The sequence below is a fragment of the Tasmannia lanceolata genome, unplaced genomic scaffold (genome assembly GCF_043159265.1).
Source record: "Tasmannia lanceolata isolate RefF3 unplaced genomic scaffold, GAP_Taslan_0.1 ptg000005l, whole genome shotgun sequence".
In the NCBI taxonomy this organism is placed as follows: domain Eukaryota; kingdom Viridiplantae; phylum Streptophyta; class Magnoliopsida; order Canellales; family Winteraceae; genus Tasmannia; species Tasmannia lanceolata.
The window spans coordinates 2164579-2189192 of NW_027518682.1; the positions used below are offsets into that span (position 1 = coordinate 2164579).

Sequence of the window (24614 nt, forward strand, 5' to 3'; positions counted from 1 at the left end):
AACCTCTTTATCTGTTGTCGCACGAATGGTTCGAGTCTTTTGAGATTCATCAAATCCTCTCCCGCTCTGAAACTCCTCTTTTTCTTCATCCATGAAGAAATCCAAATCTCGATTTGCTCTTTCTTCGAAGAGTAAATCTTTAGAGAATCCGTAGATTCAAGCTCGGAGCACTTTGAAGTCTCTGATTCAGGTATACTTACTACACGTTTTTGTTCAAAGCTTAGACTTTCTAGAAAAAGTTTGGCCGATTTCTTTGAAATTGTATTCGTCATAGGTTTTTTTTTTTTTTTTTAAATATTACTGTAAGAATAGGTCGTATTGATTCAATTTTTTTTTAAAATTCGGACTGTAGAAGTGCGATTTTGACTAGGAATCTGCAACGAAACCCTTGGAGTAGAATAGTAAGCTTGGTTTTTTTTTTTTTTTTCTTGAATTCTTCTTAGGTTTAGGGTTTTTAATTTAAAGTTTCTTCGGAAATTTTGTTCGGATTGTAAATTTGTGGTTTTAGATGTGTATTTCTACCTGACAATGTAGAAAAATCATGTTTCGTGTTGACCTCGGCATTGATTTTGAATGCGAATCTATTCGTTGATACTCCTCTGACTGTAGAAGTGAGATCGATGCAGAGTATTTATTATTGGCTTTGATTGTGTTAGTAGTACTCTAAGTTCCCTTGAAGCATGAATTCGGCTTCGGAGGGTTTTTAATTTGTTCCTTCTGTTTGTTGATTGTCATAAGAATACTGAAAGTTCTAACTTTTTCAGTTGTAGGTTTTGATTTTAGTTTAACAAAGACTTGTTTGGTTTTCAGAAAAAAAAATGGTAGATATCAAAGAAGGAAACAACTGGCAGGAAACATTAAGAAAGATGCTCCCCCCAGGAACTCCTCTACCTGAGGAATCAGACAATCTTGATTACTCAATTGCTTTGGAGTATGATGGTCCACCAGTGTCTTACGAATTGCCTACGGTCGATCCAGTCAATGTAAATTTTCCAACGATCCCAACAGCTTCAATTGCTGAATCACTCTCTGATTCGCAAAGATTAGCGGTTGGTGAGGACACCCCTGTAATCGAACCAATCCTTTTGCCTGTTTCTCGTATTGCTGGTTTTACAGATTCTCCCCCGCAAAGCCCTAGGGTGTCAGGGAGCTCAGAATCTGTTGTTTCAGTCTTGCAAAACCCTAATTTTTCTTCAGCTTCTCATTCGGGTTCTCAAGGATCGCTTCATAGTCCTCTAAGCAGCCCACCAAAGCAAGGAAATGAAGTAAAACGAGCTACGGTTGTCACTTTTGAAACTGTGGATAGATCTGCAAGGAAAGAGGTCGATGTGGAGATGCCAATTTCCCCTGAATATGTCGGAGTTTCGAAAAGGGACAAGAAGAAAAGGAAAAAGGTTTGTTTTAGGTGTGGTAAAGGGAAGTGGGAAAGTAAAGAGTCATGTTTGGTTTGTGATGCTAGGTATTGCAGTAATTGTGTGCTTAGGTCAATGGGTTCGATGCCTGAAGGGCGTAAGTGTGTCACTTGCATAGGTAAGCCAATAGACGAGTTGAAGCGTTTGAAATTAGGCAAGACTTCAAGGTTGTTATCCTCCCTGCTTAGCCCCCTGGAAGTCAAGCAAATCATGAAGGCAGAGAAGGAGTGTTCTGCAAATCAGCTTAGGCCAGAGCAACTGATAGTGAACAAAATACCACTGAGAAAAGAAGAAATGGCAGAATTGCTCGGTTGTCCATTACCACCACGGAAACTGAAGCCAGGGAGCTATTGGTATGACAAGGAATCGGGTCTTTGGGGAAAGGTGGGAGCTTCTTCTGTATGTTATTTTCATTTGTATCCTCTGGCTTTGTTGTCTTTTGGATATCCGAGGCCCTATCATTTTACACTTGCAATAATCTGAGGAACTTTCTTTGTCACTGATTTGACAGGAGGGAGAAAACCCAGATAGAATCATTAGTTCAAATTTGAATTTCTCTGGGAAGCTTTGTCATGATGCAAGCAACGGAAATACTAAAGTATATTTCAATGGGCGCGAAATCACGAAGACTGAAAAAAGAATACTAAGGGTGGTAAACTTCTCAAGTTTCTGAAAGCTGGATCTCTATTGTCTACTCTTTTCTGTTTATATGTTTTCTGGTTTGTGAATGGAGTCCTCGAGGAAGCATGATTGATAGATGTGTATACTGTTTTCAGTTGGCAAAGGTGCAATGTCCACGTGATACGCATTTCTGGGTCTATGATGATGGACGTTATGAAGAAGAAGGTCAGAATAATATCAAGGGAAACATCTGGGAAAAGGTACATATGGCTATTTCAAAATGGTTAGAGTTTCAACACCAGTAAGAAATCTACTGATATAACCTGTGTCAATAATATATCCCCTAGATATAAGTGTGTAAAAACGATTTGGATGTGTTTCTTTGCTAGTCAGGCATCAACACGGCTGGTGTGTTCTCTATTTTCACTGCCGGTACCCCATGCAAATTCTCATCAAGCAAGGGATGAGCCTACTAGTTGTTCTGGAAGAACTGTCCCAGAGTATCTAGAGCAGAAGAGAATTCAGAAACTTCTTCTACTTGGGCTTCATGGCTCAGGAACCAGCACTATTTTCAAGCAGGTATGATCATATTGTGCCCTTCTTTAAATGGCCTATGTATGAGTTCGATTACTGGGGGTAGCTAATGTACTTGACGTCAGAAGAACCCAGTGGGTTTGATTGCCACGTACACTGGCTCTGGGTGTCCCTGGTGATCAAAAGGGGCGTAAATATCACTTCCCTATTTTAAATTGTCATCATATATCAGGCAATATATCATTAAAAAAATATCAGGCAATATATCACTGCCATTCAAAAGAAAATCAGGCAATATATCACAATATTTTTAAAACGTTGATGTATCATTTTGTTTTTTTGAATGGTAAAACTTTGACGTATCATGATCTTTTGAAATAGCAATATTTTAAAACCATGGTAACAGCCAGGCAACACTATTGACCCAAGCCTCATACTGAATGGACATCTCATTCATAGTATAACTGCTGCAAAATTAATGGCTAAACTCTTCTTGGAAATATGCATAAAGGGTGCCTTTGAGTCAAAGGTCTAAGATCATCCAGTCATAATGGGACTAGCATCAATAGACTGGACTCATGGTCCCTGACCAAGTCAACAGACCCTATCACCTACCACATCTGTATATGTGACAATGGGCCATCCCTGTCCAAATCAATTTGGACAGATAATTTTTTTTTCTTCTGATGACATAGGGTATCCCCACGCCATTTAGGGCAGGACTAATCCCTACGGATGCACACAATCACCCGCAAACCATGTGCATCAGGTAAGTCTGGGGCGATTCAAACTCGCGTCTATGGGGAGCAAACCGACGACGCCAACCGGCGTGCCAACCCCTTATCGGTTAATCTTGACAGATACTGTTCCTAATGTTCTTGTATACGATAGAATACCCTGCTGGTACTTGTCAAATACAAAAAGGAAAAAGAAAAAGTAGAATATTGCTTTAGGAAAAGGTTTCTGAGCTCGAGCTCAGCCTGAGCTAGAGCTCAGAAACCACTACTCCCATTTTATAGAGGACATCAGTTATGTCCCAATTGGTATCCTTTCTCAAAGAAAAGGGAAAAAAAGGTCCCAATTGCTATTATTAAATTTATCTATAGTAACCTCTTACTCAAATCAAGCCAGAAAAATAACTTGCAAATGCTAGAATCAGCTATACCAGAATTTAAGGGTCTAGTAGATTTCTGGTACCATGCGACACATGTGTCTTGGAGGCATAAAATAGCAAAAAATTTCACGTGTCTTGGCTATTACACCCTTTTTCTTTGACATGATGCCTGTACCTCTTTCATGATGGTTTTGTGGCACTGAACAGGCCAAGATTTTATATGGGAGCCCATTCAATCAGGAAGAACTGCAAAATATTAAGCTAATGATCCAGAGCAATATGTATAAATATCTCAGCATTTTACTTGAAGGACGTGAACGCTTCGAGGAGGAAGCTTTGTCTAGGTTGAAAGCACCGGGTCCACATGATGAATCTCCTGCATCAGGTAATATTCATTAAGTTGCCCTGGATATTGTTTTCCTGATCTATTATTTTGTTGCATTCCTATTTCAAGTTTGTCAACCATGTTGATTTCATTTCCCTGAATATTTCATATTATATTCCATGTCCAGATGAAAAATTGTAACTCTTCAGTAATCACACTCGTATAACTTCTAAGTCTTGATTTCTCATATTTCTAATCTTCAGAATGGTTGAGTAAATGGATTTTAGAAAATGAGAAGTTTCTTGCTTTGAACTTTGCAAACTTTTGCAATGTAGAAATGAGAATTTGTTGCTTTCCTATATGTAGAAAGTTATTGAACGAACACATATGAATAAAAGACATAAGAAGATCCATAAAATGCAGCCACATCACCAAGATTGCACCATTTTAGATCTGTTTGGCTTTTGATTTTCTTGAGCGATAATGGAACTATCAGAACTACTATAACTTAATTCTTCTTAGGATTTTGTTTCATCCATGTATATGCGTGTATCTGTGTAGGTACGTAGGAGAATTGTAGCTAACGGCATCGGAGTGATGGAGTTATAGCAGGGCTCTAGGAAGAATATAACGCTTTTTTGTTTATGAGGTGTTAGCTTTTGATATGGATTAGTCTGCAAGGGATCCCTTACCCTTGCTTATACACATGGTTTTAAATTTCGGCCGAAATATCGAAATTTCGGCTGAGGCTGAAACCGAAATTTCAAACCGTGCTTATACATAATCTGGTTGCCAAATTTTCCATGCTTCAGAAACCATCAGCCCAGCCAAAAGTGTCTAGAAATGGCCTAATCTGCTTTATAGACGACAAATAATTCACACTTCCTAATTAGGTCGACAACACAACAATTACACGAAAACATGAATGTATGACTGAACAGTTAGATTAGTACTGGTGCATGAGTTAGAGGATTTACTTTCATCAAATGCAATGTTTGGAACCAGCTAGAGGTTGTGCACCTATTTCCAAGATTCAAAAATAAGATTTACTATGTAGGGGAGCAGATGTATTGACAATTCTGAGTATGATTGTGGTGGGAGAAGTGTATTTAAAAAATGCTCGAAATAATTTTGATTTGGTTTCTGATCAAATCAATTAAGAAGTTAATGGAGTATTTAAATGATATCTATAATTATGCAAAATTGTTGAAGAAAACATAGTCATGCAACCCTACATTTATTTTAGTTTATCAGAGATTTTATACAGTGCCCGATCGGGCATGTACAAGGGCGGAGCATCCACCCTTGATATTTGATCCAACAGCAGCCCACTTTTTCAACTTTTGGAGGGGCATGTACAAGGGCGGGGCATCCACCCTTGATATTTGATCCAACAGCAGCCCACTTTTTCAACTTTTTAAGGGGCTGTTGTTGGATCAAATACCAAGGGCAGATGTCCTGCTCTTGTACATGCCTGATCGGGCACCATATAATTTCTCAGTTTATCAACGATTTTCATGTTGTTTGCATCTATATCTTTTCTCTTTCCTGTATTGCCGTCTTTAGTCCTTTAGGAAAAAGATGAAGTTGTTGATTTAGAACTCGTGATAGTGGCTCCACTAATTGATTTTGAGATAGTTTCAGGTGAAGGTGAACATGAAGCTGAAGGTGATGCAATCAATCAATGTGTATATTCTATCAATACAAGGTTAAAGATTTTTTCTGACTGGCTTCTGGAGATCATAGCCATGGGAGACTTGGATGCTTTTTTCCCTGCTGCAACGCGTGAATATGCTCCACTGGTTGATGAGATGTGGAGAGATCCAGCCATACAGGAAACATATAGGAGAAGAAATGAGCTTCATTTTCTTCCAGATGTTGCTGACTACTTTTTAAACAAGGTATCTCTAACAATCTTTTGACCTTATTTTTCACGCATATGAAGGAACACACAAATAAATGTTTAGATACACATGCACACTTACGTGTGAGAAAAGCCTTCAGCTTCCATATTGATTTCTATTCTTTCTTATCAGTTTGTATAAACTATGGCTGGAGTCGTAATGGATTTTTCTGCCACTCTATGCCACAGTTATGTGCATAATTTCCTCTTGTTCCAATGCTTTTTCTCTACTTAAAAGAGGAGGAGAGATTGCATTATTGAAACCTTCACTGTCTCTACTTAGAGAGAGAGAGAGAGAGAGAGAGAGAGAGAGACAGAGAGAGATGTTCATTAATCTTGTCTGTCAAATTAATGCTCACTTCTTGGATGGGTGGTAACCCTGAATTGCAGTGATCCAGTCATCCTAACTGTCAAATCAATTGCATCTTTGGGGGATCAATGCCCTATAATTGTTAACTGTCCAAAAGTTGACGATTGGGAGGATAGTGAGAAAACTGAGGGTCACTCAATTCATGCTACTTTGAGGCTGTGAACCCAGAGGTGGCCCATCGATTGTTAGCTGTCCAAAAGTTAAAGATTGGGAGGATAGTGAGAAAACTGAGGGTCACTCAATTCATGCTACTTTGAGGCTGTGAACCCAGAGGTGGCCCATCGATTGGACAGTCTACCGTTGGGCAAAGGATAACTTAATTTACGTGATGCATCATGTGACCAAAGTGGTGCATTCCATCTCTATCTTGTATTGTGCTTATCGATCGTGATCTTCTGTGACTATTAACCGTTCAATTGTGACTATTAACCGTTCAATGAGAACTATTTGGGGCCGTGGCCCATCCAAGAGAACCATTTGATTGAATGACCCAGGATGGACAAGCACTTGCACTAGTAGTGTCAAGTGAAGGCTTAGGCAATTCACACACATGGTGATACACGTGCGTGCACATGCATACACGCACAACTACATCCAGTGAGGATTGATCATCTGTTCCCAAAATCTGAACACGAGTCAGTTCATACTTAGCATTCAGCCCATCTAGAAAGTCAAAAGATTCTGTTATGTTCGACATTTCCATGATGCCTTTTTCTATCCTTTTTTGTATACCATATGAGCAACTAGTAGTGGTCTAACTCTTCCCGTGGACTCTAAAGAGTAGAGTAATACATTGACAAGCTCTTCTTCTCGTGTTGGATATGGGAGACTTCTTGCCACAATTGATATGCCCGGACAATGTTCTTCTTCTGGGATTAGGTTTCGTGCTGCCTTGTCCCATATTTCTTTTGCTGTTTTTGAGAACAAGTGCCCCAACCAATGTGTGACAATATGCAATTCAGTAATCATGACATTACCATCAGATTTTCACATCTCATTTGTCTGCTAATTTTCACTTTGCAGTTGATTCCACCATTAATATATCCCAATTTTCCCCTTTGACCGATATACATTCTGGTTGACTTAGACCATTTGAGGTAGTTTTTTCTCTCACACTTCACCATGGTGATTTCAATATGCATCAAGACACCATGATTCCCCCCAATAGATCCATTTCCTGGAGTTCCAGTCCCCACAGAAGTAGCTTCAGAGAATGTTGCCATCGACATCCCCTCTTCTACACTCCAAAAACTCGCTAGAAAAAATAAAGTCTTCTCAAATGAAAACCTAGCTCTCCCGAGACCAACCAGCAGCAGACAAGCAACTTTTCAAGAGGGAAAAACTTCAGAACTTCCTCAAAACACCTCTAAATCAAGAGAGATCAGAATATATGGTCTGAGAGTGAGACACTTGACTGAAAATTTTTGGTTACCTAACCCAAAAATGTCCAAATATACAGCTCCACACCTGACACTCGATCAGTTTTTTTTTTCTGGAGAAACCCCAACAGAAAACCACCCAAATAGCCTTTATAAATGATGGAGCAAGTTTCATAAACCACCACAACCCATACCTTTTTGGAGACTTTGTTTTGCCACTCCAACCCTAGGGTCATATGACTGCTGACATCATCCGTAAGACTCCTTACGTCAGTCGTATGGCTCCCCATGATGTCATCTTGAGCGGAACACAAGCAAACAACACCGGCCTTGTTTGGACAAGCTCTGATACCAAGTAGGAGATCACCTGTAGTAATAAGAGAGAGATTGAGGAAGAACGGCGAGATGAGGAGAGGTGACATGGAGAATCCTGCCCTACGCCCAATCCCCACGCCTTCATGAAACCACTATGGACACTTCTCCTCAAAATATACTCTGCATTTCCTTAACCAATGTGAGTCGGAGCAAAGACAAGGTATCTCCTTGCCCGAGACCAGAGAACTTAGAAAAGATCCCACCAAGGTTCTGTTCACCAAAAATGAAAAAGAAGGGTTTCTGATGCACTCTCCTATCCACCTCTCCTTGAAGCACATCTTCGTACTAGCAGAGTCCAAGAAGTCCCAATTCACATAGTTTTATCTTTCTCTAAGTTGCTTTTGCACACAAACCCGGCAACACCTTCCCTCCACGATTCCAGACACTCATTGGCAATCAGCACCTGCTCAAGGATCTGCTCTCCCTTATGAAAGCCCCTTGGTAGTAAGATACTAATCTTCCCAGATGTTTTCTGTACCAGATGGATAACGCCTTGGCTATGAATCTTGTAATACTAAATACTACCGACAATTTCACTCGAATACAGTTTTCTCTACCAGATGGATAAAAAGCCCCTTTGATCTCTGAGGCACCTTTTTCTTAGGCAGGAGAGTCGCAAAGGCAGCTTCAATTTCTTTCTTAAGAGTCTGACGCTCGAAAAACTCCATCAATTTCATTAGGTTTTGTCTAATGCTAGGTTTTGTCTAATGCATGGCCACATTTCATGGGAAAAAAATCCATGGAGAACCCTTTAAGACCAGGTGCCCTGTTTCTAGCCATAATGATGACTACATCCTGGATCTCATCCTCCTCATAATCATTTTCCAACTCCTCAGCTTCACGAGAAGATAGAGAGTTTGAGAGCAAGGTCATCTACCTTTGGACGCTAACCGTATTCCATCGAATACAGTTTCAACTTTTGTCTCCAACTGATGGTTTGCATGCACAAACACTTGCCTTTCTCAAATGAGCTTTTGCAATTTTTATGTGTGTATCCTGAGTATCCTTCTTTTGTATCATCTCTGCAGGCGGTTGAGGTATCGAGCAACGAGTATGACCCTAACGAGAGAGACATATTATATGCAGAAGGAGTCACTCAAGGGAACGGACTGGCTTTCATTGAATTTTCCCTTGATGACCGCAGCCCAATGTCAGAACCGTACAGTGACAATCCTGATGCTCCATCTCAGCCTCCTACCAAGTAAAACTTTGCTTCCTCTTTACCCTGCTTTTTAATCATATAGTCACAATAATCAAGTCTCTGAAAAGGAGCATCTTTTTATTCAATTAGTTGTTTCCCGTTTCTTTATGTTACTAATTAGTGGGTGATTAATCAATATTAGGTTTTCAAGGATAAAAATCAGTGCATCTGCACACTTGCATGAAGATATTGAAAAAATATTATTAGGGAGAGTATACTGTGTGAAACCCATTTTCTTCCCCCTGTCGATGGCTTTAGTCTGGTACATGTATGATTGAGATCCAGAATGCCTCTTGTGGGTATCATCATGGATGGCCTAGAGACTAAAAAATTGCACCAATCAGATGATCCATACTATCCATAGGACTGGTCAGGGCTGCTAATGGATGGTTGAAAAGAAAATGAACTAAGGGCACGTTTGGCTAGCATGAATTTTTTTCATGATAAACTGGTGTCTCCAAGTGGTGAGAGAGAGGTAGGGCAGGTGAAGTGGCTAAAAATCAGGAAACTGGTGTCTGTAAGTGGTGAGCAATGGCTAAAAATTAGGAAACAAAAAACTCTACTCAAAATAGGATCGACTTTTTTCCTGAATTTTAGCCACTTCTCACCCTCATCCTAATTGTGCCCTGCCAAATCTCTCTCCTTCTCCCACGCGTCTTACCCCTCTCTCACCTCTTGGAGACACTAATTTTTCATTAAAAAAAAAATCTGGGCTGCCAGACATGCCCTAAGGGTCCACATTCAATCAGTTAAAATAGTCTTTATCGGATCTGTATTACTGTCTGAGATCTCTATTACTGAATTTGAAGTCACTGATAGGGAGAAGAAAAAAAATGTCCCATGCAGTATCCTTTTATGAATTTATTTGGCTTTCTAAATTAATCATATCTGGCCATTAATTGAAACGACGGATATGATTTCTTAGTAGGAAAAACAAAATGGATATAATTTCTGAGTAAAAAAAATAAAAAAACCTTGCACCTTAGAAGACTAGAGTTGTGTTCCCTTTCTTTTTTATGTTATTTGCATTGATGATCAACTTCTGAAATTGCGCAAAATTTATATTTCTAATCATTCCACCATCTTTTTGTTCCTCTCTAGATACCAACTGATCCGAGTAGGCACTAAGGGAATGAACGAGGGGTGCAAGTGGGTGGAAATGTTTGAGGACGTCCGTGCAGTGATCTTCTCTGTTTCCCTCAGCGATTATGACCAAATGTCGGTTTCCGGAAATGGCAAATCCCTCCAAAACAAGATGATGCTGAGCAAAGAGTTATTTGAGACCACAATCCGGCAATCGTGCTTTCGTGACACCCCATTTGTTCTCATACTCAACAAGTATGACCTCTTTGAGGAGAAGATAAACCGGGTCCCATTGAACTTTTGTGAATGGTTTGAAGATTTCAGTCCTGTGAGGCCCCACAACAACAACCAGTCCCTCGCCCACCAAGCATACTATTACGTAGCGATGAAGTTTAAGGATCTTTATGCATCTGTCACAAGCACTAAGCTGTTTGTGTGGCAATCGCGAGCTCGAGATCGTGTATCAGTGGATGAGGCTTTCAAGTACATAAGAGAGGTGCTCAAGTGGGAGGACGAGAAGGACGAGAACCCTTACGGTGCCGGGGACTTTGACTCATTTTACAGTACTGATGCAAGTTCATCGCCTTTTATCAAACAGGAGTGATGTTTCATATAAGCCTCTGATGCTCTATTTTGCTTCTTGCATGGGAATTTTACAGAGGTATGTTGGTGTTCAATCAAACAGGTTGTGATGTTGTATCTATCAGTTGAGGAAATATTGGGGGGTGTTAAAAGGGTGCTTTAGTTAAGTTCCAGTATCTCTCCCATTTCTTTCCTCTTCAAGTGATTTTGTAAAGCTTGTTCGTGTGTTCATGTCAAATATGGGGCGACAGTAAATATAACGGTTGCAGGACTATCTATCCTGCATAAGATCTATTCCAAGATATTAGTTATTCATTGTTTATGGCACAACTATCCACGATATATTGATAAGCACCTCATCTTCAAAAAATAAGGACCACTGTAATCCCATCCAAAGGTGTATTTGCTCTTTAAGCCCGTTTTGCGGATAGGAATCATGTGAGATAGAACTTATCCGGAATAATCCTAACCTAGGATACAATGCAATCCAAGATAAGATCTTATCAATGACAGACCTCTATGGATCGGAGCGCTAGGATCCTCCTATGGAAATGATTTTTTGGACGTTGTGGCCCATCATATGAACGGTTTGGATCATCCTATAGTGTGGTCCCTACAGTACTTTTTTAAAAATACGGGACTATGAAGGCTTACACCGTATAAAATCTCTACAATTATAATCATTGTTTATGTTAACTAGGCGATGAAGAAGCACAATTTCGGGTAGCTATGAATTGAAAGCTACTTTCATATTTGCTATAGGAAGCTTAAACAGGGCCCACCCCCATGATCTGGCTCCTTTTGCACGCCCAAGCTCTTTTTAACCGTTCGATTAGCTAAAACATCAAGTTGGCTTTTCTTTGCAATTCAACCGTTCATCCTTTGAGCTAAGCATAGGAAGACTAGTGTTCTCCAAACCAGTACAGATTTGAACTGTCCACAATCCATGGTCGGGCTCACCTGCTGCGGCTCCCACTTTCCCGTGCACCGGATCCTTGCGGGCCCTTCAGAAGAAGCAATGCCTACCCTTTTATACGGGCCCACATTGATGATGGAACTATAAGTACAACCAAATGCCATTAAGAGCACCTTGATTGGATGATCCTGGGCCCTTATATCCATCAAGTCCCGTTTAGGGTTCTGCCAAGAAAAGCTAATCCGTCGATTTTTTTTATTTATTTTTAGCCATTTATCTTAGTTACAGGATCTATTCACATGGGACCAAGTCTGTGATGTTGTACAAGATTAACGGTCCTAATTTCACTAACATGCCCTATGGCCCTTGTAGGACCCACAAATTGCATTTTACCATAAAGTGACTTTCTGGGTAGTTGTTCTTCCAATGGCCAATTCTAATACCGTCACTTGTTCCCATCACGGGGTACCGGTTTGGGTTTGAACACACCGGGCGCATCTTAGAAAATGTTACAAAAACAAGAGGTGGCAAATCTAACGTGGGCTCAAGTGCAATCGGAGCCAAATTATTTTGGGCCAGTCGTTGGGCACACAAAAAGCCACGCCCTTGCAGTCGAGCCAATGGTGTCGGTTTAGGACAGGTCCCTACCTGGCGCACGTTAGAATTCCCACCAGGAAACATATGGATCTCCCCCTGCCAAACCCTTTAAATTTAGGCATTCCACCCATTTTAGTTTACTTCCATTTGAAATCAATGACAAATTTACATGGGTGGAAGTGCCTGAGTTTTAGGGTTGTAATAATAGGCCCCCCCTCCTTTATCTTCCTGACATTATCTTGTCCATAAATTCTAAACTCATATAATCTGACGATGTTATTTGCTGCCTTTATCTTCTTTGTATCTAATGGATGAAATTCAAAGCCCTGATCACTCTACAGAGTTTTTCAACCTCAGGAATGGAGAAATTTTCAGACCTGGGACGGTAGAGACTGCAATTTCTATACATTCTCCTCCATTTACGTCATATTCTCATCAGCATTTTCCAGATCAAAATCATGGGGTTTTGTCCAAATTCTCCTCTTCATTGTTCCAGCAACTCGAACACCATGGAGATGACAATGAAGATCTTAACAGCATCCCACAAGCAGACCCTTTTCCTATAATTCATCAGAAAGCCACAGCTTTTGTTTCCAAGTTGAGGTAGTGGTTTTTCTATGTTAGCTTATTGTGAGGTGTTGATGATGAATAATCAGATCTTTGTAGCTTTGGCAGAGTTCCACAGCTTCATTTTACAAATTGATATCATGGGGTTTATATTATAACAATTCTGCTTAATATACTTGATAACCATGGGTCTTCTCTATATTATGCTATACATACCAAGTAAATGATGATGGGTTTTCTCTGCAATCTAATATGAATATAATCCAATGGCGATTTTGATGGTGATGCCAAGGGTGATACCAACGACATGATGATTAGAGCTTCAGTTCTTCACCAACCCCATCTATACTTAACGCCAGAGAATCCCACGCAGAGCTCAAAACTGAGAGTAAGGGAGCAAGAATGCTCCTCCCTGTTGCAGAAATGCAATAGTATGGATGAATTCAAGCAGACCCATGGAAGAATCCTCAAGTTCGGGCTCGGATTCGATGCCTGCACTGCGAGCAATCTCATTGCAGCCTGCGCTCTCTCCATATGGGGTAGCATGGACTATGCTTCCTCAATTTTGCACAAGATTGATGACCCAACCCAATTCACATTCAACACCATGATCAGAGGATATGTCAAGGACAGTGAACCAGAGGCAGCACTTTTCATGTATAAAGCGATGCAAGAGAGAGATGTGAAACCCGACAATTTCACATACCCATCTCTTCTAAAGGGTTGTGCCCATATGTCAGCTCTTAGAGAAGGAATGCAGATTCATGGGCATGCTTTTAAGTTTGGGTTGGAATCTGATCTTTATGTGCAGAACAGTTTGATCAACATGTATGGAAAATGTGGGGAGATCAAGCATTCATGCAGAGTGTTTGAACAGATGGTTCAAAGAAGTGTTGCTTCTTGGAGTGCTCTTATTGCATCCCACAATAGCTTGGGCTTGTGGGAGGAGTGCCTAGACTTGTTTGGGAAAATGAGTAGTGAGGGTTGGAGGGCTGATGAGAGCACTTTAGTTAGTCTGCTCTCTTCTTGTACCCATTTGGGTGCCTTAGATTTTGGGAGGTGCACCCACGGTTACCTGATCAGAAATATGAGAGGTCCAAATGTTATAGTACAAACATCCTTGATTGACATGTATGCCAAATGTGGGTGTCTAGAGAAAGGGCTGTCTATCTTTGAGAACATGCCCAAGAAGAACTTGTTATCCTACAGTGCCATGATCACAGGGCTTGCAATGCATGGGGAAGGCAGAAAAGCTCTGAGGGTATTCTCAGATATGCTTGGGAAAGGGTTGAAGCCCGATGATATCGTATATGTGGGTGTCTTGAGTGCGTGTAGTCATGCAGGGCTTGTTGATGAGGGTCTCCAGTGTTTCAACAGAATGAGATTTGAGCATCGGATGGTCCCTACAGTTCAACATTACGGATGCCTCGTAGATCTCATGGGCCGTGCTGGGAAGCTTGATGAAGCTTATGAACTTATCAGGAACATGCCCACGGAACCAAATGAGGTGGTATGGCGTTGCCTGCTCGGTGCCTGTAAGGTTCATCACAACTTGGAACTTGGGGAAGAAGCAAGTAGAAATCTTTTCCAATTAGACCCAAATAATGTGGGCGATTATATGCTTTTATCGAATATATACGCAAAAGCTCTCAGGTGGGATGATGTAGCGAAGGCTCGAATCAATATGGTGCAGAGAGTTTCATCACAAATGCCTGGTTTCAGCACGGTAGAGGTGAAGAGGAAGGTACACAAGTTTGTTTCACAAGACAAGTCACACCCACACAGTAATCAAGTCTATGAAATGCTCCATCAGATGGGATGGCAATTGAGGTTTGAAGGTTACACTCCAGACACAACACAGGTGTTGTTTAATGTCGACGAGGAGGAGAAGAGGAGACTGCTCGGCAGTCATAGTCAGAAGCTAGCAATTGCTTTTGCTCTCATACAGACGAGCCAAGGATTGAAGATAAGAATTGTTAAAAACCTTCGAATGTGTAATGACTGCCATACATTCACATGTTTAATTTCCATGATTTTCAAGCGAACAATCACAGTTAGGGATCGAAACCGGTTCCATCACTTCAAAGAGGGGAGATGCTCTTGTGGGGACTACTGGTGAATGGATTGTCTGTGACCAAACATTACAGATCATAAAGGCCACATCATTTCATCCTTCTCTCATAATTTTTTTCCTCAAGATGAACTAAAGATCAGGAGTGTTTTCATATTTTTTTAATGGTAACTGCTGAGTTTCAGAAGAGAAAACCAGGTGCCTCTTTCTATTCTTGAACACAAGATCGTAACCTTTAAGACTCAATTTTATTTTTGTTATATACAAACTACCAAATCATTCTGATCAGATGGCTGTAACCCTGAATCAAATGAATAAAGCAAATATTAAGTATAGTATAGGATGAGAAGAACTAACTTTGTAATATACAGTCCTTCATCAAAAGGAAATTACAACAACCAAAGAAACTATTTTCTCCATTTATGGGTAACAGTTTTTGGCTTCACCCACTGTACTCAAATTCTTCGGTTCCTTCAAAGTTCAAACAAATCATCTTTGCTAATTTTAGCCTTTAAGATGAAGATTGTCAACCACTCTATGATCATTAATGGAGATAATTTATCTACTGCAAATAAGGTTTTGAACCTCGCCTCTATTAAATATGGATTGAAGAAATGGCAGACGAGATTTCCTGTCGTGGATCACCACTTTCCAAAGAAACACCTCGTGCATCTTCTCTAACCAGCAGGGTTAAAACACCAAGTGAACTCCAAGCTTTGGTTACGTTGCCGCCAGATTCTCCTAGAGTAACAGTGAAAATAGCATCAAAACCACCTGCTCCAGGAACTCCAGCCAACAGGACTCCCTCCATATTCATAGTAGCATCCAAAAGCTGAGTTTGTGATTTGGGCTCTATCTGCAAGGTTGGAAAGTAGAAGAAATAATGGGATTAAATTGACCACTGAAATAGACTTGCATGATGATGACTTACAGGGGCATGAATGCAGAACTACATAAACATGCATCCTCCTCTTCAAGTGATTGCCCGTAAACAATTTATTTTAATAAATATGAAAATTCCATAATCGTTTGAGAATGACCCCAGCATGGCTGCTTGAGTATTATGGTTACACGAATTGTTTACTTTGCGCAAAAACAATTTGGCAGATTTCCTAAAGTTCTAAGCAAAGGTCAAAAGAAGATTTGAATTACAGTATTGCTCATGGCTTAAGTTAAAAAATGACCAATAAATTTAATAATAGTTCTCTCATAGGCAAAACTGGTCTGGCACTAACAGTGGCATAAACTATTACTATGCCTATTGCACAAATAGGGAATTTTTGTATGGCAGTCTGAAGTTGGAAACCCCTATTTCAGTATACATTGGATAAAGAAGAAAAGGAAACCTACAGGGACTCCTGCTGCCTTGCCCATCTGTTGCATATGAAACCTGATCTGAAGGATGGCATCTCTTGCTCCTAACAATGATTTTGTAACTGCTAACTGGCTTGGGTCACCAGCTTGCTCCATCCACTGTTCAGACACCACAGTTCATCCATTTTAGCAGAGCATCACAGAAATCATATCTGCGGTAAAGTTGAAGAAAATTATGCAAAATAGTTGAAATTAGGAAAGGTCCAAAGCAATATAGCCCTTTTTCAAGAAACAAAGGAATATACAAATACAAATATAGCCTGTCGTATAAACTAAATTTTGCAAGGTGCTAAAATATTCACACAAGAAAGTTACATTACCATTTAAAAGTAGTGCCCATAAACAGTAGCCAATGATTTTTATTTTTGTTCTTCCTGTTTCTTTTTTGAACAATAACAAGTTGGTAAGATTCACTGAAGTGGATAGCCTTAAGCATAAGTTACGCTAGCATGTCAGATGCCAATCTTCTCTCCTTCAATTTTTACTTTTATTCTTCATACAAGCAAAAAATTACCTTTTCATATGTACACCGACTGCAGCTTTCAACAACAAATTTGTATGTCTCCCACTGCTCTTCTGCGAATTTAATTAACGATTTCAGTTGCATTTCAAGCATTGAATTCGCATCCGCCAGTTTTCTCCATGTTTCCTGGGATTTGTCAGGATCAGATATTTGCCAGCGCTTCACAGCACCTACCATGGAAGGCGTAGATGATCCTCCAGTTCCTGGTTCCCCTAACAGCTGCAGAAACAACACCTACTAAGTTGAACATTAAGGAAATGTTGCTCACATATAATGAAAAAGGACGCAGGTTTCTCTACATATCAGGCACCCCAAAAATTGACATATATTTTCCAATTCCAACCTATACAAATATTGCACCATATGATACAAGTTGGTGTCCAACAATATTACAAATACGTTGTATTGCCTGACAGAAAAATAAATACATCAGGTTATATGCATTGATACTTTACAATATTTTCACTCCTGGTCGAAAACCTTGAACTGAAAGGGAATTATAAAACTGCATTGGGTAATTTCTACAATCAGTAAGCAACCACCAGGAATTTTATACAATAATACTCACAAGGGTCATCAATGGTGGTAATGAAAACTGAATCTTCTCATGATCCCACTTCGCTTTCAGGATATCAGTGATAACCTCTTGTAATGGCTTTCCCTTTACTGCAACCTACAGTTCCACAGCAAAAGAATTATACAAATTCCAGCAAATTCTGTGAAAAAAAATGTCAACATAAATTTAAATTTTAAACGTAATGGAAATAGTTTCAGTTTCAGTTGTGCCTAAAAAATAACCAACACACTTCAGATGCAAGTTTTCAAGAAACTAAAAGATTAGGCACTGCATTTGTAATGCTTTAAACAAAAGCAATGGTACTGCACAAACCTGCAAACATTTATGGATAGCTGTCATTACACGATGCTGGGATGTTCTGAAACTAGTTCATAAGAACAAGAGAGCTGCTAGGAAGACACACCCATATCAGGGAGCTTCATAAAGCCCTCCCTAATAAGCCACTTACCCATCAACACATTAATGACCGTTTTTATGAAAGAAATACACATTAATGACCATTTGTAATGATTTAGAAAAAATCCATGGCACTACACAAGCCGGCAACCATTTATTGATAGTTGTCACTACAACCATTTATGGATAGCTGTCACTACATGATGCTGGTATGTTCTGAAATTACTTTATAGGAACAAGAGAGCTGCTAGGAAGACACACCCATGTCAGGGAACTTCCTAAAATCCCTCCCTATTATGTCACTTACACATTAAGACAGACCATGTTTCAATGATAGAAATATTCCTATATATTTGATAAAATGATAAATATTTGGTAAACATGACAGTATTGGGAGGACTGTTTGGGAAAACTCTGACACGAGTAACTTCTACTTCCCTAGGAACAACATTTAAATTGAGGTAGACTTGCGACATAGACAAAGACCACATGGAAAGAGAGAATCCATCTCTTGTAATAATGTTTAAACTTAATAGGTGTTCTGCTGTAATTTCGTTTTCTTTTGTATGCTGCCTTTGACCCTCTCGGTCGAGGCTCCCTTTCTCCTCTTTTTTCATAAAGCATTTCATCACTAAAAAATATATTTTAACCTAAAATATAGTAACATATGAATAATGAAATAGCATGGAGAAGAGCCGACATGATCAAACAATATCAGGCTGTTACCTATGTTACTATGCCGTGCCAAAGAAAAATTTTAGGAAGAAGGTGGACACTGCAATATCAATATCTGGAACGCATGGGAGTGGATTTTATGCATATCATAAGTCATTCTGTGCCCAGATTAGTTGTCTGGTTTTCTCTATTTTATCTTAGCAATGAATCGCTTGGAGAACTGGATCCGCGACTATGATGTGAGATATATGCGCTCAAAATTATAGCAATATGGAATATTTTTCTTTCAGTGTTGTGGAATTCCGATCAAGTGCAGAGATCTCTAGAAGTCATGGTAGCAGAGCATTCGGAACTGCATGGATCTAGGGTAAAAAATTTTATGGAAAAAGGATTCATGGAAGAACAAACGTTCAACATGGTTGCTTTTCCAGAAAAACAGAGAAAATTTCGATTCTGGAAAAAAGTTCAGGGAAAATGAGTGACCCAAACTCTGGAAAATTCATTTCCTAAAGAAAAATCCTAGATCCAAACAGCCCCTTTGGTTCCTATACCAGAAATTAAAATTTTTCTATGTATGCCTCTTGAAAAAGATATAAAGATCATAATCTGTTATGGAGAGATAAGATGTAAAGATCATAATCAGTTGATGAATCAGGTTCACTCTTCGGATGAGCCCCAGTTTTGGTGGTTGCTGCTTGTGAATTTGGAAAGGAAAAGAAAAAAAAATTGTTTGGGAATCCTGATATCCAAACATGATATATCTAAATATGTTCGCAAAGAACAAAGATACCTCAAGTAACATTTCTAGAATGGGACAGATGCCACACCATCAAAATTGTTTTAATCTTGTGCAATCCAAAACATAAGTTAAGTCTTTTTATGTTAGTGTTTAATTACCCAATGTTCCTTGGCATGGTTTGGGAGCTGAAATTCACATTCAAACAGCTTAGAACTTTGATGCAAATGCCTACTTTGACAGTTAGACCTCAATGGTGGATAATCACAACATCTCTTTAATTGGTTGTTTTTCATTTATAGTTCCTTGCAGTGGGTTGATCTGTAATTAAAGCTTATGAGCCATTATGAATTTCTTAGACGTATAATGACATTTTTTGAAGCATCTGGATATTTATAGGCCAATGAAGGATGTCATTCCTCAAATGTGGTATGGCTTGCAGAAGGAACCCACATCCTTATTATTCTGTTTGTGAACCATATACACACAAAGATGTAGGAAATTTATCCATCGTTGATGGTAATAGTTTCAGAATCATCAGATCTTGAACTTTCGACACCATGGCTGTTAAACCCTAGTTTTAACAAGTTCTTGTTACTAACCCCACAGTTTTGCTGAAGGTGCTATTTTGTTTGAACTATTTTAGTACATCAGAAATAGTCGTGTCTTAATGTCACTTTTTCCGGCACAGTATCGATGATTATAGTTCTGTGTATATTGTGGGAATCCTCAATCCCCTTCCTGCCACAATGAAAAAGTAATCATTACATCACTAAAGTAAACGTTGTGTGCACAGCACCAATGCAAAAAAGCTTAAATCACATAAAAAGTAAATATTCATTCCAAGTAATAAAAAAATTTATTTGCTTGAATTTTCTAGAAACTGGAGTCGTGATATGACTTTGATTTTTGTATTAATTGTTTTTCTAGCTAATTGAAATGTTTTAGTTAGTTAATTTTCTTTAATTAGCCCAGTAGCAGTAGTTTGATTCCAGTTTTTTCGGAATAGAAACTGAATTTATTAATAATTGAACCTTTCAAAAAAAAATTATTAATAATAGAAGAAACCAAACATTAGTGTAGAGCTTGCCCACTTCATTGCTGCGTTTCTAGGTGCTTACAAGTAGAACAAAAAAAGATAGGTTGTTTCTAATGGGAAACTCGTGTCTGACTATTCTAATTCCTACCACCTATCCAACTACCCAATTTCAGAGGTTTCAACCAGCTTCTTCTGAATTTCATCAGTTTGAATTATAACTTCTATTTATTTAGTGAAGCATGGAGTCTGGTTCTTTCACCAAATTTTCCAAGCCAAATCTGCTCTCTTGTTCCTTGTATCATTGACAAGAATATCTTATAACAGTTAAATACACAGTAATAAGGTTTAATAATAGATGAAAATAGTAACTTCATGACTCTAAAAACTCACAGCATTGAAACTGAGAGTGCATATAATCATAATAACACATCATGAGTGTCTATTCAAACACTGAGATGAGAGAGGGATAAACCTGAGCAGAAGAAAAAACTCCAGGTGAAAATCGAACATAACGTTGACTACCATAGACGGCAGCACTGACATCAAAACCACTGCCAACTTTCCCTTGCGCTACACAGTGAGCACTTTGAGCAACAACATGCACCAAATCAAGATCTGAACTGACTGTCTTCTCTTCATTCTGGCTTTTAGCTGAAAGTGGGAGATTAACAACACCAAGGTAATGAAGGACGCCTGCAACCACTGCTGTGGTCATTGCAGCCGATGAGCCTAGCCCAGTCTTTGCAACCTCTGGTTTGCACGTATCTCCAACAATTTCTCCATTGGATCCCTCAGTGTTGAAGGTAATTGATGAAAAGGGAGGAAGGGAGGACAATGCTTCTGGTGTCAAAGGAAGTCCGTGTACTTCAATCTAACAAGTTCAACACAATTCAGTAGTTTATTTGGAAGAAAGTGTTAGTCAGCTTGAATGATTGGAAATCACATCTGGCAAATGGGAGGAACTAAAAGAACAAAAAGAGTGCAAAAACTGTGAAAGGACTGCTTATAACTCACTTCATCACTAAAGAAAATATGAAACATTGGATGGTATATGCAATTATTTTTGTAAAAGTAAAATAAAATGCAAATGATGGTGCATATCAATTGTTGATCCAAGAAAATAACAACAGCAAATACTTATGTAGAACATAGGAAGAAATTGACATAATTGAAACCAGTCCATCAAAGTTTTACTGTTGCAACAAAAAGGGATTCTTAGTCTAAATATCATCTATCACATATCACGTCAAGATGTAATAAATGGATCTTGACTGTGTCTGAATAGAACAAAAAAGGCTCACTTGACCTTCTTACACCAACAAATTTCCATTTTATCTTATCAATCCTTTGGTGGAGGAATCTCAACCAATTCCAACAGAATTTTCAGGCACTTAAATCAAAATCCATACATTAAAGATGCCAATTTAACTGGACGCAAATGTCCTGGAACTTGTATTATGTTTTCCCATTTCACAATTGGCTCTTGCAGTGTCCCTATGGACAGGATTAAGCATTATCAACCATCTCATTAATGACCATGGAAATTGGATACTATAAAATGTAACCAAACAGAAACATCAACTGGCTTGAATCTTGAACGAATACTAGTGAAAAGACTGAGGGACATGATAATACACAAATGTGAAAGAAAAAAATGACAAAGGCAGAATGCCAGCCACTTCTGTCACAGATCAACTTTGTAGTCCACTCTATGGAGATGTATTCATCTCACGTAAGTCTTACACAGAAATGCAATCTTATTGACGCATACATGTCCATGAAGAAAGAATGTTATAAAGCCCAAATAAGGACAAAAGAAACTCAATTACAGTAGAAGTTTAATGTGTTATTTCACATTTCAAAGTTTTCTATATCCAAAAAGGAAAATGGAAAAACAGAAAATAAGGGAATAAAAAAGGATAAAAATTCCAACAGCACATTCAAGCAAAAGTGGCAAACCTACGTGGTTCCGGTATGAGTAGAAATCGTTGCAACCTATGATTGTGATATCAAGACCTGCATCACTAATTGTATAAAACTTAATATTCTTGAGTGTTACAAGGGCTTTGCCTACAAGGCGCACACCCAGTGCATAAATCACATAAAAATAGTAGAAAAATGACAAGAATGATCAACAGAATATTTAATAACATTACCTTGCAAAAGCAATTTTTGTAACACGTCCTTCTTACTCTTGTCAATGCATATTGTGTGTGCAGCTGCTACAGCATATTGCACAGCTTGTTCCACAAAAGGGTTGGAAGAGTCCCTGGAATCTTAAGCCAAAAGATTGTTATGACTTGAAATAGAAGAATGGTGACCATTACACCATTTTTGAATGTTCAAGTAGCCAAATAATTCATCGGTCTGCATTTATACACACACATGGTACAAAATTACAGATACATATGTACAAATAAAACAGGGAAAGTTACATCCAGCTCTTATGCATGCCGCAACTCAAATACCCAATAAAAAAACTTGCCTTGAAGAGATACTCTGGAGGGTTGAATTTTTCAGGGATAACTTGTACGTGGTTTCTCTAGAAAGCTGAGGAGAAGTAACTCTCACATCTGACCATGCCTGTAAGACATCAATGAAAGCAAATTATCACCTACTGACCCTTTAACAATGGAATGTGGATGCTTTCCACACATTCGATTGATAGCATTTCATATAAATTCACAGGAGAAAATACAATATTCGATTGACAGTTAGACAAAGTACACACCCATGCCCAGCTAACAGGCTTGATATCTTCATACAGAGGCTTCACAATCGCATAGAAACGAGAAGCCGTACTAAGAACAAGTCCAGCATTAGGCCTCTCTAAAATCAGGTACCCACCAGTCATCAAAACTTTGCCAGGAGCAGACACAACTCTATAGGAACAACACAAAATTTCCCATGGAGATATAGAAAAAGAGGCCTCAAAACACAAACTCTTTGCAAACAAAAAACAAAACAAAACAAAAATCTAGAAATCATAGAAAATCACATGATTAATAATTGAACTCACACTGCCATTGCGCTCTGCTTATCAATCTCTAGCATACAATCAACTCTTTAGCAATGTGAACCTGACTGCCTATGATGAAAACATGAATCAATCAGGTAACACAAACTAGAAGAAATAAACATATATATATAATAAAAAAATTAGAATTCCAATTTTTTTATTTTTCCAGAATTCAGCTAACGCAGAATGCATGAAATAAATAAATAAACTAAACTAAACTAAACTAAAATATGAAACTTGAATCAATTGAACTCAATAAGTCTGTGATTTAGACCTTTTTGATTTTCAGCTGCTGAAATAATAGAAAGTAATAAGAGATAGAGAGAAAGGGTTTTACGATTACCGGGAGAAAAAGAGGGGGCAGAGATTTGGAGGATTCGATGGAAGGGTTTTTGGCGCGTCTTTGGATCTTCCCCGCCTAATCTTTCCAAGAAGCAAGTGTAGGGAGTTTGTAATGATTCATGTACATGTGAAGGAAGGGTGCTTGGTCATATTTGATAGGCGTGGCGCACTCTCACGTGGGGCATGTTCTTTATTTTAAAATGAAAGTTAGTAAGTGGGGCCGCTCTCTGTAGGGTTTTTAAGCTTCAGTTCAAACCGTACACGTGGCACGTACGTGTGAGATGATCCAATCGGATGATTTGATGGGTTTCTGCGTTCAACATGATTGGTCATACTGCCACTGGTATCTCCCTGTAGGGTTTTCCAAGTGTTTTCCTATTTCTTCTTTACGATGAATGATAGAATGAAAGGGGCCCTTGCAAAAATCAGCTCAAGGCCCCCCCCCCCCCCCCCTATTGCTTGATTGTTGCAAATATATGTATTTTCTAGGGCTGATTGGATATACGGATTTTAGAATCTTGGATTTCCTCTAAATCCTAGATTAGAGAGAGAAGAAAGACCTTTAGTTTTGCCGAATATTGAATTTTAAGTAAGAAATCTAGATTTTAGAAATCTCTCCCCCATCATGAGATTTCTAAAACTTGGAAACATGGGATGATCTCGTACTCTCTTGCCGACAGAAACAAGGGCAAGAAATCAGAAAACAACGGCTCATCTCTTTGTTCTCTTGTCTCCCATCTATGATTTTGAGAAAATCCAAGATTCCAAAATCCGTATATCCAAATGGTTGCTCTATCGGGCCCTTGTCTGTTGACGTAGAACCCTCTAAACTCTCTCAACAAATTTCTCCAAAACAAAGAAAAAATGAGAGAAATTCTCAAGT

General features: G+C 38.9%; 3 protein-coding genes across 7 annotated transcripts; 2 read left to right on the top strand and 1 right to left on the bottom strand.

Moving 5' to 3' along the window:
• On the top strand, positions 1-11219 carry XLG3 (extra-large GTP-binding protein 3). Of its 4 annotated transcripts, none has more exons than XM_077378795.1 (9): positions 1-190; positions 811-1796; positions 1924-2061; positions 2189-2293; positions 2427-2612; positions 3889-4066; positions 5645-5907; positions 9062-9234; positions 10336-11219. In XM_077378795.1, exons 2-9 carry the CDS (start codon positions 819-821, stop codon positions 10919-10921), a joined length of 2607 nt encoding a protein of 868 aa, XP_077234910.1. In that variant the 5' UTR covers positions 1-190; positions 811-818; the 3' UTR covers positions 10922-11219. The 4 variants fall into 4 exon arrangements, with proteins under 4 accessions (XP_077234910.1, XP_077234909.1, XP_077234911.1 ...); XM_077378794.1 differs by having other exon boundaries at positions 2-190; positions 1924-2064; XM_077378796.1 differs by having other exon boundaries at positions 2-190; positions 1924-2064; positions 5651-5907.
• A 1424-nt stretch (positions 11220-12643) lies between these two features.
• LOC143877060 (Tetratricopeptide repeat (TPR)-like superfamily protein) lies at positions 12644-15665 on the top strand. The gene has a single exon (XM_077378799.1). The coding sequence runs from the start codon at positions 13287-13289 to the stop codon at positions 15096-15098; it is 1812 nt and encodes a 603-aa protein (XP_077234914.1). The 5' UTR covers positions 12644-13286; the 3' UTR covers positions 15099-15665.
• On the bottom strand, positions 15362-24082 carry LOC143877061 (phosphomevalonate kinase, peroxisomal-like). 2 transcript variants are annotated; one of them, XM_077378801.1, is made up of 11 exons: positions 23733-24082; positions 23390-23454; positions 23102-23252; positions 22856-22953; positions 22527-22639; positions 22334-22386; positions 20843-21241; positions 17516-17620; positions 16939-17166; positions 16401-16523; positions 15362-15906 (listed from the first exon to the last, which is right to left on the bottom strand). In XM_077378801.1, exons 2-11 carry the CDS (start codon positions 23422-23424, stop codon positions 15646-15648), a joined length of 1566 nt encoding a protein of 521 aa, XP_077234916.1. In that variant the 5' UTR covers positions 23425-23454; positions 23733-24082; the 3' UTR covers positions 15362-15645. The 2 variants fall into 2 exon arrangements, with proteins under 2 accessions (XP_077234916.1, XP_077234915.1); XM_077378800.1 differs by having other exon boundaries at positions 23390-23458.
• Positions 24083-24614: the final 532 nt, after the last annotated feature.

Excerpts from the sequence above, each read along its gene's own strand:
- XLG3 (XM_077378794.1), top strand. The coding sequence starts at position 819 with ATGGTAGATATCAAAGAAGGAAACAACTGGCAGGAAACATTAAGAAAG. Across the intron at positions 1,797-1,923 it reads AATCGGGTCTTTGGGGAAAG|GAGGGAGAAAACCCAGATAG; the intron begins GTGGGAGCTTCT and ends CTGATTTGACAG. Across the intron at positions 2,065-2,188 it reads AAAAAAGAATACTAAGGGTG|TTGGCAAAGGTGCAATGTCC; the intron begins GTAAACTTCTCA and ends TACTGTTTTCAG.
- LOC143877060 (XM_077378799.1), top strand. The coding sequence starts at position 13,287 with ATGATGATTAGAGCTTCAGTTCTTCACCAACCCCATCTATACTTAACG.
- LOC143877061 (XM_077378801.1), bottom strand. The coding sequence starts at position 23,424 with ATGCTAGAGATTGATAAGCAGAGCGCAATGGCAGT. Across the intron at positions 22,954-23,101 it reads AGCCTGTTAGCTGGGCATGG|GCATGGTCAGATGTGAGAGT; the intron begins GTGTGTACTTTG and ends GATGTCTTACAG. Across the intron at positions 22,640-22,855 it reads CTCCAGAGTATCTCTTCAAG|GGACTCTTCCAACCCTTTTG; the intron begins GCAAGTTTTTTT and ends TTAAGATTCCAG.